Source organism: Morone saxatilis, unplaced genomic scaffold, assembly GCF_004916995.1.
Source record: "Morone saxatilis isolate NCDOM2014 unplaced genomic scaffold, NCSU_SB_2.0 Contig2, whole genome shotgun sequence".
Classification (NCBI taxonomy): domain Eukaryota; kingdom Metazoa; phylum Chordata; class Actinopteri; family Moronidae; genus Morone; species Morone saxatilis.
The window spans coordinates 23923029-23938372 of NW_023339762.1; the positions used below are offsets into that span (position 1 = coordinate 23923029).

The following is a 15344-nucleotide window of genomic DNA, read 5'->3' on the forward strand; positions in this document are numbered from 1 at the left end:
GTGTGTGCGTGTGTGCATGCACTTCAAATTGCAGTATGTGTAGGCTGGAATGTGTGAATGTTTCAGCCCTTATCTGGTTCATGAATGCAATTGTTCAGTTTATTTGATATTCATGTATACATTCCAGATTTAGAAAGGGGGCAGGATATGGATGATGTATGTGAGAACATACATACATACGTCTGGGAATATTAGCACTGTATTAGACTGGAAATTGTACAGCTGCAGTTTTTCCCCATGAAAAGAACTTAAGATAACTCAGGGTGCGGTACAGTTACAAACTTAACAAGATAATAAAACACAGAGCTAAATATTGATTTTATTGTAGTGAATTTCATTTCACTCCAGGCACATCTAAAACCTAACACACATTTTAGTGACTGCAGCAATATTATTAGTACTACAAATGGTTTAAGTTGTTTTTCTGTTTGTTCTCTTCTGATGCATAATCTTCAATAAAGTAAGGTCTTTTCTAGATTAAAAGTATCTTGATAACAGCACAGGGAAATGCCAAATATAGGACAGTTACATGTTGGCAGCAATGTTCTGCTTTAAAACTCTCTGTGATGCCCTGATAATGTAGTATTTAAACAAATGATCAGAAAATGTTTGACTGTGAACCAGTTGTCTTAATCAAACCTAGCAACTGTAACTACTATAGGCACTGCACTGAAAGTACGTAAAGCTTAACTTAATAATAACTCAATATGTAAAGAGTTGGTATATTTTTAGCCTTTCCAAAACCAAAACTACAAGAGTAAAACTGTAATAAATGGATTAAACAGTGCTGGTTTGGTCAAAATAAACCCTCAATTTATCGAGTTAGATGTGAAAATATTCATGAACACACATCATATGGAGCAGACGGGCTATGTAAACAAACCAGAGAGAGGCTGTGATAGCAACATAGATGGAGAGTGTCCACTGTATGTTTACATAGCAAATAATTGTTTGCTGCTATATTAATGTAGTTTAGGTATACTTATGGTATGTTTTCATATTGTGTATAATCACCTAAAAATAAGAAATGTTGTTCTTACCTTAGAATTAGCCATTTTTATCTACAGGGGGAACAGGTCTCTTACGGCGTCCACCATGTTGAACCACCGTGTTGCTACAGTAGCCCAGAACAGACAGACCCAACACTGGCTCTAGATATTTCGTATCTATTCGTGTTTTTCACGAGTTTCGCAGCCGCCGCAGTTTCTCCTTCATGCTTGGAAGGGGAGGGTGAGGCAAGGGCATTGCAATCAGCAGCTACACTCCTAGATGCCACTAAATCCTTCCTACACACTGTTCCTTTAAATGCACCTCTGCACAGCACCATGACGATGATGCTGCCAAACCTCCAGTAATGGGCAGGCTCATCTCTCAGTCTTTCACACATATTCATTCATGCAGTCACTTCCACTGCACTCTTCCACTATCTCTATATCTCCCCCCCCCCCCCCCCCCCCCTTTTTCTGTTCTCTCGTTTTTTTCTCTCACTCTAACTCTTTACTCTGTCTTTTGTGTAAGTGAAGCAGGGGCCTCCCAGTGACATGAGCCCTGCTCCTGTAAAACTAATAATGACTGAGATTTGTGCGGGCTTAGCATTCTTTCTCCCTTTCAGTGCAGGACACTGAGAATGGGGTGAGGGGAGGGAACGGGAAGGGGAGAAAGGTCTAGTGGTAAGGTGGGGGGGGTGAAAAAGGGGGAAGATGTCCTAGTTTCAAAGGGTGCACAACTTGGAAGACATGAAAAAGAAAGAGAAGCACAAGATGGGGAAAGAGAGAGAGGCCCATTTCCCTGAAACACACCACATGCTTTCATTCTTTATGGGTCAATGCCACTGAAATCACACTGCATCCTCTCCAAAAAATATTATACTGACACAGGACTGTACAAACATGGAAATGCACACATTCATTCGCATTAAGGTGTGTTCTGAGTGCAACAGTGTCAGATAAATCATGCACATTCTGTCCCTAAGAGAAATCAGGAATGTAAACACTGATGTTGGGAACGGTTAATAGTTAAAATGCATGCTCAAACTCCAGGCTAGCAGTCAACAAGTATGTCCAAACCCCACACTTAGCAAAACCATTTATTTTCCCTCCTACAATACCGCACGCAAGCAAAACATGTGAAGCAAAGCCACAGAATATAAAATATGTCCCAACCGCACACTGACACAGCTCTGTCAAATTCGCATAAAGATCACCAGATGTGCTGCGAGATGCAACAAGGGGGCAAGGGGGAGGTCTCACACACTTTGCCCTCTCTAACGCTTTCCCCTCCCTCCTTTCAGCCCCCCTCCCCACCCCTCTTCTCCCCTCCTCTGTCCCAGAGACATGTGCACACGCTGGGCCAGCAGACAGTTTCAGCTCTCAGCAACTGATGCACAGACAGCTGCTGTTTCTCCCTTCCCCTCCTTTTGCTCCCCTAACCATTCTCCTTTCGTTTTTTCCCTACACTGCCTCCATTCATCCCCTCTGTACTTTCCCCTTCCTTCTCTCTACTCTGTCATTCTGCCCTGAACTTTTTCCTCAGGCGGATATAAAGGTAGGTCCCGTTGGAGGGAGAGGGCTTGTGTAATCTCTGGCTTCACATGAGCACCGGAGAGTTATTGCTTCAGCTGGAAAGGCAACATAACAGAAGACCCGCAAACGAGTGAAGGACAAACTTTGGAATAAGGGGAGGAAGAAGGAATACCTCCAAGACAGGAAGGGAGGTGAAGGAGGGAGACGCAGAAAGAGTTTGGAGTTGGGGTGCAGGACACGGACCATGCCGGGCTCTGTGGTGCTGGTGCTGTCCCTGTTGGTCCTGTCCACAGGAAGTGATGCCAGACGAATCAAGAAAAGAGGACTCAACCATAAGGTGGGGCTGCTAACCTCACCTTTAACTTTATGTGTGCACGTATGAGTGCGTGGCTCTTCTCTATCTCTGATTTATGTCTGTTTTCAGAATATCCTCAAAAGTGGAAGTAGGTGAAAGCTCACAGTACAATACCGGCTCTGTTTCAGAGAGCTGGTTTCACAGTTTTGTGGCTGAGGTGAGATGTGATCAGGTTGACCTGGAGGGAGTGTTTTAATCCAGTAATGGAAAGAACTTAGTGCATTCACCAATGTGTTCTTTAAGAAATAGTTCAACATTTAGGCTTATTTTCTTGCCAAGGGTTAGATGAGGATCCAATATCAATCTATTCTTCTGTATAAATAAGTAACAGCCAACCACTTACTTACTAAGCTTAGCATCAAACTGAACAAAACCGTAGCGAGCTGTGCTCTGCTCTGTCTGAAGGTAATAAAATCCATCTATCAGCTCACTAATTAACACGTTATATCACATTTTGTGTAAAAACTGTATTACCAGGGGTCATGTGCCGGACTATTTATTGGCTGGGAGCAGTGACATCCAGAACATAGCCAACACAGCTTGTTATTTTTCATTATGTTTTTTTTTGTCGGGATTAAAAAACAGGTTTGTTGTTTCCCCGTTTCCAGTCTTTATGTTAACTAAGCTTATATTTACTGAACAAATGTCTATAATTCAGTGAGATTTTGAGTAACTTTACTTATGTATGTCTTATTTATGCTACTTTTTTTAAACTTATGCTTAAGGGATAGGGAAATGTATATTTTTTTTATTCCACTACATGTATTTAACAGTTATATTTATTAGCTGGGTTGCAGATTAAGAATTTACAAAGAAAACATATGACCACCTTTTAAGATATGATGCATTGTTAAAGATTAAACCAGTATATAAAGTATATAAAATAGTCAAAATTAGCTACAAGCTACAACATAAAAATCCTGATCACATGTTAATGCATTACTAATAATAATGCAATAATGTAATTATGTAGCACTTTGACAGGGAGATTCTGCTGAGTACTACTGATGTGCATTTTACTGGTAATGCTTCTGTACTTTTATGTAAAATTTTAAATGCAGGGCTTTTACTTGGAAGGGAGCATTATTACATTGTGATATTGCTTCTTTTACTTAAGTAGAGGACCTGAGAATTTCTTCCACCGCTGGAACAGTTTGGGAGTAGACACACTTTGGTTTTCCAGTTTTGATGAGGAGCAGAAAGTAGAGTGTGCAACGGGTTAGACTGAGTCGCTGATTTTCAAGTTTCCATATGAGTAATTGAAGGGCACACTGGAGGTACAACTTTTGTCTTTGTGTGTTGTGTGTGTGTGTCTGTGTGTGTTTGTAGTGGATTATTAGGGCAGGAACTGAACTGCAGACCGGGCCCCTGCTTGTTAACTCAGCTCAGTGTAGCTGATTGATCATCTCTAACAAGGGTTCACTGTAGCGTGCTGCCTTCTCTCTCTTTTTCTCTCTCTGTAACCTCTCGTGCTTCAATGTTCTCACTTTCTAAGTGGTTTATGCCCTCATTGACCCTGTTCTCTCATTTTCAGCCTTTATCTCTCTTCCCCTCTCTCATATGAATCATTTAGTTACCCTTTCACCCTCTCTCTGCCCGGCTTTTTCCTTCCCCTTGCCCATGTGCCTCTCTCAGCATACCACCCCCCATTTTTCCTCTGTCAAATCTCTTTTCTCTCGTCTCCTCCCGCTCTCAGGATGGGCCAAAAGCACCGTCTTGCTGGACTCTGCTTCAAAGCTGCTGTAATTGGAACATGCTGAGACGGCTGTGCAGATGGAGTTTGTCTCTTTCCCTCTGAACCTTTTCATCTCTGCATCTTTCAATCTTTCATTTTTTAACCACCATATACACACACACCCTCAGTCTCATTCACAACACCAGGGCCATGCAGAAAGACAAATTATAGTCATTGGGTATTTCATGTAGGCACTGTACTATGGAATAGTGTGTCTTGAAAGGAAAATTGGTAAAAATGTATAACAAACCCGAGGCCACCAGCATGCCCTTGTTTCCTTCTTGTTCTCTGAATGCCCTTTTTCTCCATATTTATTTATGTAATGTACACTGAATTAAGTCAGTGCTCAGTTATAAGTAGGTACTTTTATCAACATATTGAAGACTTTCCCAAATGCTTGATTAGAGATTGTGTAGATTTGTTACCTTAAAGAATCTGCAGATATAAAAACTTATATTTTTAAAACAGGTTCTGTTTAACCTTTGGGTCAGGTGGTCTTGGGGATCAGAGTTATGTCCATCTGTTCTTATCTAAACCTCCCCCTGTCACAAGGTTTAAAGGTCACCAGTGGCACTTTCCTAATTTCCTCTTTGTGTTTAACAGGGGAAAACACCTGCTAAATAATATCCGGCATGTAATAAAAGTGAAGAGGCATTAGAGGGAAATCCTACAGTTAAGAGATGTTGTTTGAAGGGAAGATGAAAGAACGTGGGGGCGTGGGCAGCAGAAGAAAAAGAGAAAAGGAGTGTGACAGAAATGGTAATAACAGAGGCCTTAAAATGTAACTTTTTCACATGTTTCTGTGACAAAATGACTAATCAGGACAACAAGTTAATGGTATGGCAGCTTGTAGTTAACTTTTTTCAGGAACTATCTTGATGATTTTAGACACTATCATGTATGAGTTATAAAGTGGTTTCTTATGTCTGAGATATAAGTGAAAAGTACAAATTAAAAGTAAGATTTTTTCACACAGTCTGAGATGCACCTCTGTCCACAACTTTATAAATGTGTAAATTCCTGTCTCTTTACAAATCATTGCTTCTGATTCACAAATTCCATTCACACCCCCACACACATACATACACATACACAGACCAGATGATTTAGTCTCATACAGCCATAACACAGTCTGGCTCAGACACATGCCGGGGCATGTCAGTGTGCACGAACAGTGTCTACTGGCTACCATCATAAATCTTTACAGTTTCATTTATTTGATGTGATGTGGACCATTCAGAGAGCACCTGGTAAGTCAGGGGCCCTGCAGATGCTCAGAAATGTGTACTTCCTGTTCTTGGGCTGGCTGCAGTTGGACTTGGCCTTGGGCCACTATGAAAAACAGAACAGGCCCAGGTCCATACACTGCTTGTTCACTGATGGGAATTTGTAGTTTTTAAGGAAGTGATACCTTTGAAAGACAAAATTAGTTTACACTATGTAATGGCACCTAATGCTATTAGGAAGAGTAAAACTTGAGATCCATGTCATGAATTGAATTGAAGGGGTTTTAAAGTGGCAGATTGATTGCAATGGCTTGTATTGACTTAAAGTAACGGAATTACACAATTATTTACTAACACACAGCACTGCTTGACTGTCCTGTTTTATTACTATCAGGGGAAATGCTGAAAGCAGTTTCAGTGGTAAAGTTTGTTTGTGATGATGAGCTGGAATGTGTAATTTGGTCCGTTAGCTGTTGCACAAACTTATCCACCCAACATTTCATTGCTCAGCGAGAGGAATGTATTTTAGGTCATCAGCAAATAGTTTAAGGCTGAGAGTTGACAAACTCTGGGAATGCATGACAACTGCAGTACAAGCATAAGCATTGGTTGTATAAAGGCCTGTTCACAACGGCGTTTAAAACAGCGAGATTACGTGCATTATGGAATCATTGTTAGTGGATTGACTCTTTGAGGGGACGTAAATTATGCCCAATGCGAGTTCAACTGTGGTGAATTTGACCCATGAATTTGCTGAACAATAGCAGGCTGTCCTGAAAGAGCTAACTTATCAAGGGACGGAGAGCCAGAGAGTCCAAAATGGAGGTAAGTCTCGTAGTTTATGAACCAAATGCAAGGGAGGATTAAATAAAACAACAGAAAAATAAAGCAAATAAGCTGCAGAAGCTATTTTGACTGACTGGTCGGCTAGCGAGTTATTGGGGAAAGGAAAAGGAAAAAGGAAATATTTTCATGTGTGAATTTTGGGAGTATGGATTTCTGGAAATATAGGAGTTATTGCAGTCAGTCAGTCATCCAGTTTACCAGATCTGTGAGCTGGTCTGTGCAGCTCTAAGCAGGACTAATCCCAGTCAGATGATGTGAGTCTGCTGGTCAGATGCACTGGACTTACGCTGGAGTAGATCGCTGCTCAATACCATAGATACACACACACACAAGCCAAACAGACAAACTCATTTCCACATCAGCTGCTTCAGTTTTTTTTACCTGGAACCTCTAATGTTCCAGACATTCTTTTTATTTGGCAGCAGAGTGATTTTCCATGTTATATCATCAACAACAACAGAGAGAAAATTGATATCTGAGTATGTGAGACCACAGACATGTTTGTATCCATAACTCTGCATACCAAAATGCAGACACAGTTCTTCTTAAATTTAAAACTGATATTGAAATTGTTCCACTGTTTTTTATTGATGCAAGTTACAGGAAATCTATCTATCTACACATTAGTTGTTGTGGCTGCAGGACTACAGACAGACAATAGAAGGGTAATACAGTATATGACCTCTATCATGGCCGTCCCTACTATCTTAGTAGGTAGTAGTAGTTATGACTGACAGAAAGCAGATGCTATTTCAGACTGTTTTCCCAACTCTAATTAGCTACATTCACAGTTGGATTACTTCTGTCCTGCTGTGTAAACTACACCTCATGTTGGCGCATCTGCATTTCAAGCTTAGACATCGCTGCTCAGCCAGTATGTTCACAATTCAAGGACTGCTTTTCCTAACTGTGCATCTACCTGTTTTTCTGTCAGCATGTCTTCCGATCTCTCATTGAAACTCTCACGTCCAACTGATTTACAGGCTGTCTGTTTGCCTCACAGTTTAGCCTGCTGTGTCTCCGTCTATCTGCATGTCTGTCTCGCTTTTTGTCAAACTGACTGTTGGTATAGTGACAGGAAATGAGTACTGACAACCCGAAAGCTAACCAGATGTGTGCTTTGGGCTACTTCATTTAGTAGACATGGAAGATCTGGCACATTGGAGTTGACACAGTTTTTCCTTGTTTGTGCATATGTGTGCTGAACCTTGTAGTGCACATGTCTGAGACTGGGTGTGTTTTCAGGTATGTGTGTGCCTGTCTGTGTGCATGCGCAAAGGAAGCAGAAAATCTCAGTATCAGTCTAAAATCTCTGGAACCAAGAACGGCCTCATCTTAGTAAAGTTATGAAGCCAGACAGGGTCTCCAGTGGCTTCTCCCCACAAACTCCCCATTAACCACAGAGCACGGGAGACAGATAAAGACAGACCAAAAGAGAAAAAGAGCTGTTTGGAATCAGTCGTTGCAGCCACTGCGTTGCCACACCAAAGAGAGAGGAAGAAAGAGAGAGGAACAAAATCAAGGAGGTAGACATGAGAGCGAGAAAACATGCCCACAGATGAACATCACACACTGGGCCCGCTGGCAGTGTCTACAGGAGAGCAGACAGAAGTGTAAATAAACAATGTGGGACATCAGAGAGATGTGCGCAGGATTGTGCGATAGAGCTCAGTATGTAGAGCATGGCGGCCCTTCTGGCATAAAGACCAAAAGACACAAGAGGAGCAGTTGCAGTAAGAGCTGAATGATGATAAATAAAAGAAAAAGATGAATGAATGGCTTCTGTAGGGTAGGCTATTCCTATGTACAAGCAAAATCACTTTTTTACGCACGCTGCCACATAAACAGGAAGAGTACACTTGACCTTTTGTTGGAGACGCTTGCAGGAGACTTTAGGAGCAGATCGGATATGAGACAAGTGGAGCAGGCAGCAGTCATTATGTCATTATCCAGTCACAGCAGACTTTGTAGTCCTCATCCATACATATAATTGTAGCAGGAGACGTTGTGAACCACTATGGCTCCATTCACCTCTTGAGAGCATAAGACCTGTAGTGTACTAGCAGAAGAAGCTGTAAACATGGTGGTTAAGTGTTTAGGGATGGGTATTGTTTGAAGGTTTTTGAGACCGGTGTCAATGCGATACAAGGATTTTTGTACCAATAATGAAACAATACATTTTTCAGTAATTCAAATGGCCTGGGAATGAGACAGTGGCCGCGGAACTCACAAAAAACTGCCCTAACTACTGACAGTAAGAGCTCAGAGTAACTTTTACAACTGTAAGAGCCATACATTGCTCCCTCCATCCCTGCATGGTGTAATTCCACCCTCCTCCTCCCATGTCCAAAACCCATCCACCCACTAAGCTTGCAGCTGCCAGGATGAGTTAACGTGTGTTTAAAAGTGAACACACATACGTGAGTGATAGCACTTCGGGGCCAAACATTCGCTTTGGTTTTTCTGGTTGGTTTGTAAGAGCTTTCAGTAAGTCTGCCAAACAAACAACACAGTTTTAATGACCATGTGTAACCCACAAGCTGATTATCTAATTACTAATGTAGTGTAGAAAAAAACACCTATCCCTCCATCTCTGTCTCCCTCCATGCCTCTCTCTCTCTCTCTTTCTCCCTGGGACACCCTGCCCAATGCAAAAAGTCAGAGAAATGCACCCACATGACTTTTGGATTACTTCAGAATCAAAAATGATTTTTTTCATTAAAAATCAAAATATTTACGTAACAACAAATTTCCAATAATAAAAACAATATCCTAATTAAATAAATTGTTCCTTGTAATGTTTTTCAGTGGTTGCTGTAAAAGTGATGTTATACCAGCCAATTAACAACACATTGCTCATTGGTATTTGTAGTAATTAAGAAAGGAATAAACTGGAAACTTGATCACACTATAGCCTACAGTGTTATACAAAAGCCAATACTGTGTATGAGAAAATATGAGAGTTATTGTTTAGTCAAGGGCAGCTGTGCTTCTTGGGATTTTGTTGTAACATTTCCCATGTGTACATAACCCAGAACAATGAATGGCTGCTAATACTGTGGCACAGAACTTGTGCAGCAGCGTGAAAGAGTATAAACCCACAGATTCTGTCTAGTACATGAATCAATAGATCAACAGCTTGGAAAAAGGTATAAAACCACAGATAAAGATCCCATTATGTTAGCCTCTGCAAAGCATGCACGAGCAGACACCAACAGTTTGGGCATTGCTGTGTGTGTATTAGTGCAAGTGTGCACGTAGGCCTACACTTATGTTGCCAAAGCTGTCGAAGTGTGTGAAGTGTGTCTTTGCTTGGCTCAGGGTCCTTTGGCCTACTTTCTCCCTCTCAGACTCACCAGGGAAGTGTTTGTTCCCACAGTGAATCACCTTCCCAATCCAGATCAAGACGTTAGCAGCCAGGCATGCATACTAAAGCCAAACCTTCACCAAACCTTCACCGTCTCTGCTGTAGCTCTGCCGTGCTGAAAAGTGATCAGATCCTTTGCTGCCCTCTTGTGGGTAAAAATTTTAATCTATGTGTGTATGTACATTGTGTGAACATCTAGTTAATTTCTTATAAAGTGGGATTCACAAGTATTTTTCATGAAGTTTACCAAAACACTAACAATTTTATTTTGTTGCTTTCCAGAATGGCCAATACTGGCAATTTCTGATCTGGAAAGTTTCTGTTTTTCATATAATTCCTCTCATCTGTCTAATTTACATGTAAACCTACGCTACATTACCTCATCAGGAAGTGCAGTCCTAACTAATAATTTTTGGCCATGCCAGTGATAAAGTCTATGCTAAAATTTCACTTATCTTATGAAAAATCTTTACATCTTCCAGTTGGATTGGCACAGATATTTAGGGTTTTTTTTCTCCACCATGACGTTAGATTTTTAATTTGTCCAATACTTTGAATGAGTTCTTTTTTTTATTTACGGTTTATAAAAAAACTGAAATTTCAGAACTTGCATAAACATCTTCATCATATCTTTGCACTGAGGTAACTACTGTATCTACAGTGACATATTAGGCAAAAATTTCTTTTTATTATTAGGCCTACTGTTGCCTTATTTTTTTATTTACCTATGTGATTAAATATGGAAATATTATTGCATGTTAAGAGCAACACTGAAAACTCCCTATAATAATGCACTTGACACATTAGAAAAACATACTGTGATAGAGGAATAGAGATAGAGCTGAGCTCCGACAAAGTGCTCCCTCCACTCAAAAATATGTTTTTTTTCCTCTTGTTCCTACAGTTGGATGTCTGAGCTTCACTGTGCAGAATGATTTATGTGCTGAGTTTTAATCATCCACTGAGTGTTTACATGCCCTTCCCTGCAGGTGTTTATTCATTGTCTTACCCCCTCACTATGGCATGAGCCTAAAGCAGTTTTTGATAGACCCTGAACCTCTGCTGATATTTAGAGTCATTGTATGGACCAAATGTAGAGGGAGTACACAAACTACATAAACTGCACATTCTCATTTATTTATTGGACATTTGTTTCTTTTTCTGCCTATCAGGACTACGAATACCCAAACCACCCTCAGTCCACACAGCACCAGAAGAATGACCGGTGTCCACCGCCGCCCCAGATGCTGCCAGAAAGAGCCTGTGAGGTGCCAGGCTGCCGCTCAGACTCAGAGTGTGAGCGCCATAAACGCTGCTGCTACAATGGCTGTATCTACGCCTGCCTGGAGTCTGTCCAGCCGCCTCCAGGTCAGCAACAGACAGACGTTTGCACACACAATAGTGTTTGGGTCAGAGATAGTAACATTGTGCCTTAAATGAGTTTGGGCAATATATAAGGTTGTTTTTTATGTCATTCTGTGAAAGCATTTTCAGGACTTCACAACAGAAGCTTCATGGAAATTTGTCTGTTTTTGATTCCCTCTTCCAGTTGTGTTAATTAGTATTGCGTTACCTGTTTGTGTTTTGACCTGAACAGTGTTGGACTGGCTGGTGCAACCCAAGCCTCGGTGGTTGGGAGGTAACGGCTGGCTGTTAGACGGCCCTGAGGAGGTTCTGCAGGGTGAGTACAAATACCTGACCAGTCACTGAGGTCAGAGAATTTGTTAGTCCAGCTTCTCGGCTTGCATCATTTTTTAGCTCCCATCTCACTGAAATTCTCAACAATTACACACACACAGCCTTCAAATGGTAATCCCACCCAGCCTCTTCCCAGTGAGTCCAAACAAAACAGGTTTCATTCAACACATTTTGGTTTGATTTCACCATATATCCCCCTTCTGTTATGTGTGTAATGGTGATGTGTGTAATTTGTTCTAATGCACAGTATGTTTTGTCCCCACTAGCTGAGGCCTGCAGCACCACTGAGGATGGAGACGAACCTCTCCACTGTCCTACAGGCTACGAGTGCCACATCATCAACCCAGGAAACCCTGCCGCTGGCATCCCTAACCGGGGACAGTGCATTAAGCAACGTGGCAACTCCGGTATGGCTGATGCTTCTGGTTATAAAATAGCTCAATGATCATAATGAATGTGACTGTGATATGACATTGAATCCAGGCCTTTAATACACATCATCTCCTATCTCAGTGTTTTTTTACAACTGTCCTGCTTGCTTCTATCCTAAGTTTGTGCTCATATAAAGCACCAGGGGACAGAGACAGGATGCCAGGTTGTGCCAGCAGCTGTCTTAGAGTCTGGCCTGGTGTCTCTTGGCAGATCAAATGCTGTTAGGTGCCAAATCTCTCCTATTAGATCTATAAATAATACACAAATTGGAGTGACCTGGCAACTTAGTGGACTGCCTAAACCTATGATCCGTGACTGAAGCTGTGGACAGAAATATTGAACTGATGATTTAATCAAAAGTTTTTACTTATATCTCAATCTCAATTTAAGCAAGAATTCAAAGTGCTGTGTGTAAGATTTGGAGAACAGATGTCTTGTTTTTTATTTAGTTTGTCCATTTTGTCCATTTTATTTACAGATGGACGTGGTCTGAGGCACAAATACTTCAAGGACTACAAGGACTACTTAGGTAAGTGAGGTAATATGGACAACTTAAGAGCCTGCACTGTTACTGAACCAGAAATAGCGCCAATCTACCTGACATGTTGATGGCTTTTTCACTCACAGGTACAAGTTCTAACAATGCAGTAGGCTACGAAAAACATCACCACAAGCATCTGGGATGAAGTACGTTTTCAGCCACTTTCAACCATCATATTAAAAACCAAAGACCCTTGAACTTTTATCTCCCTTTAGACAAAGCCTTATGGATTTCTTTTGTCGTTGTATCTGCTCTCAGATCAACCTGACCTCAGCCCCAGCTACGACCATAACACAACCTCAGACATCAGCTCCACTCCTGTTCGATCTGCTCTCATCACAGCTGAACCAGGATCAGAACTGACCTTTTTACCAGACCTACAGCTGCTACCTCCTCTTTGCAAAGGTCGCGTCTTGCGGCCTCAGTCACGTAGTCCTTTGGGAGACGAGTCTGAAGTGTCTACAGTACACAACCAAAGAAATAAGTGCTTTTTTTATCTCTCTGCCTGGTGCCTGTGAAATGATGGAGCAGAGGGTGTCGATGTTGAAGCAGAGGTGAGGCGAGCAGGGCGTGCACCAAAGCTTTTTATCAAATGTCTCAAAAGGAAATAAGGAACCCATGCCATTTCTTTTTCATTTCTTTAAACCTGCTAATTTTTATTGTCACACACTCTCTTACCTTAAGGCTTGGTCAGCAGAGAAAATCAAGACCATGTGGCCCTGTTACCCATTCTGTCTCTTATTCTTAGAAGGACGGTGCTCAAGTTTCCAGATCTGAAATGTGGAAGGTTTTATGGACAAATAGAGAAAAAAAATCCAGCATTACTGGTTGCATCTTTAAATCAAATCCAAATGTGGTTTAATATTCTAACTAATAACTTTAATTGAAATAACAAATGCCATATGAGTGTGTGGATTGTGTCAGTTTCAATATATTTGGAACAGCTGTAGATTAGTTCCAGCCAACAGATGCTGACCATGACTTCATTGCTGTGAAAAGCAAATTAAAGTTAGGTATAACAAGTTTATTTGAGAGGTCCATTGGAGATTTAAAGGGATAAAAAAAAACACCTTTAAACATGGTGAATTATCCCTTTAAAGACAAACTCTGTATATACAGTATCATATCGGTAATTAATTTCCCGAAATTGAATAGTGCAGATTATTCAAACATTTCAGATTTTTGAATAATGGCAAACGGTAAACGGACCTGTACTTGTATAGCGCCTTTCTATTCTTCCGACCACTCAAAGCGCTTTTACACTACGTGCCACATTCACCCTTTCACACACCATGCTGTGCATCAGGAGCATTTTGGGGTTCAGTATCTTGCTCAGGATACTTCGACACGTGGCAGGAGGAGCCGGGGATCGAACCAACAACCTTCTGATTGGGGGGCGACCCGCTCTGCCTCTGAGCCACAGCCGCCCCATAATCGTTCTGCATAATTTTTAGATAATCTTATTAAACCTCACACTATCACAGCAGCTGTGGCAGTACATGCTAATAAAATGGCTTTTGCACAGAGCAGATATTCAAAACATTTTTTTTTAAACATCCTTTTGCTTCAGCCGACTGTTAAACTTACGTTGTCTCTGTTATCAGTTCAAATGGTGCTCAGTTTCATTGCTGCCTATAACAGAAGAATAAGCTGGTCACATAATAAGCTGAAGGTGTAAAAGAAAAGCTGGAACCATTCTCTGTGTGCAGAACTAAAGTGATGTCTGAATGTTATTTTCTGACTGGTGCTGTAATGTTGCCTCGTTCATTCTAAATAAACCGCATTGTTGAATGAGTTTTGTGATGTTTTTCTATTTTCTGCAAATCATTCAGGACGTTCATGTTGTAGAAATGATCATAAAATAACATGAAGATGATAATGGCATTGCAAAGACTACACCACAGACTATTATTTGACAGTTTCCAATCTGATCCTGATCAGTCATTGTTCTTCAGCAGTGTGGATTTACATGAAAAAAAAAATATACAGTACTGAATACAGTGTTTATTTTCTAACAGTCCTTTTTCACAGCAGCACAAAATTGACAGGAAATAGTAGGGTAAACACAGGTGTTACCAATAATAATCATTAAGGTTCTGTAACTTTCAGGTCAAACAGTGTCAGGTACTGCTATTGTGCATGTTGGCTCACTGGAAAGGCTCTGCTACACTAAATGGAACAGATCTTAATTAGTATTGTTGGTGTCACCTGTGTTAGTACAGTAGGTTCTAAACTGAGAAGCACACACACACACACACACAGGATGTCGGACACACCTCAGGGAGTCAGAGTCACAGTCACAGTTTCAGGATTTCCAAAGCAAAATGAAAAATTGTTTAATTTCCCTACTGCCAAGAAATTGCACGCAAGAGAAAATGTGTAACAATTACTTTTTTAATCAATCTCTTTTTCTTGTTATATCTAAATTATATTCCAAAAAAAATCATATGGGCCCAGTAGTAGTTATTACCTAACACGTCACTCTATAAATAAATTGTATTATTATATTATTATTATCAATAATTAAGGAATCAAGGAAATGAATCCACATTATAAAACAGAAATGCTGCAATAACATAAAACATATAAAATAGAATAACATAAAATAAAACAATATATACA

The 15344-nt window shown here is 40.7% G+C and overlaps 1 protein-coding gene and 1 long non-coding RNA gene across 6 annotated transcripts in view; one reads left to right on the forward strand and one right to left on the reverse strand.

The window, feature by feature from the left end:
- LOC118330653 overlaps nt 1-15344 on the reverse strand; it is a 72804-nt gene that overhangs the window by 41704 nt on the left and 15756 nt on the right. For both annotated transcript variants that reach the window (XR_004796843.1, XR_004796844.1), the window contains exon 3: nt 13401-13495. This is a non-coding gene — a long non-coding RNA (uncharacterized LOC118330653). The remainder of the gene's footprint in view (nt 1-13400; nt 13496-15344) is intronic.
- Nucleotides 2342-13989, forward strand: wfdc1 (WAP four-disulfide core domain 1). 4 transcript variants are annotated; one of them, XR_004796842.1, is made up of 7 exons: nt 2342-2859; nt 11224-11419; nt 11649-11732; nt 12016-12156; nt 12660-12719; nt 12809-12868; nt 12981-13989. XR_004796842.1 is itself a non-coding variant. In XM_035665284.1 (7 exons), the coding sequence occupies exons 1-6, from the start codon at nt 2767-2769 to the stop codon at nt 12865-12867; spliced, it is 624 nt and encodes a 207-aa protein (XP_035521177.1). In that variant the 5' UTR covers nt 2343-2766; the 3' UTR covers nt 12868; nt 12981-13989. The 4 variants fall into 4 exon arrangements, 3 of the variants coding, with proteins under 3 accessions (XP_035521179.1, XP_035521178.1, XP_035521177.1); XM_035665284.1 differs by having other exon boundaries at nt 2343-2859; nt 12660-12710; XM_035665286.1 differs by having other exon boundaries at nt 12809-13989.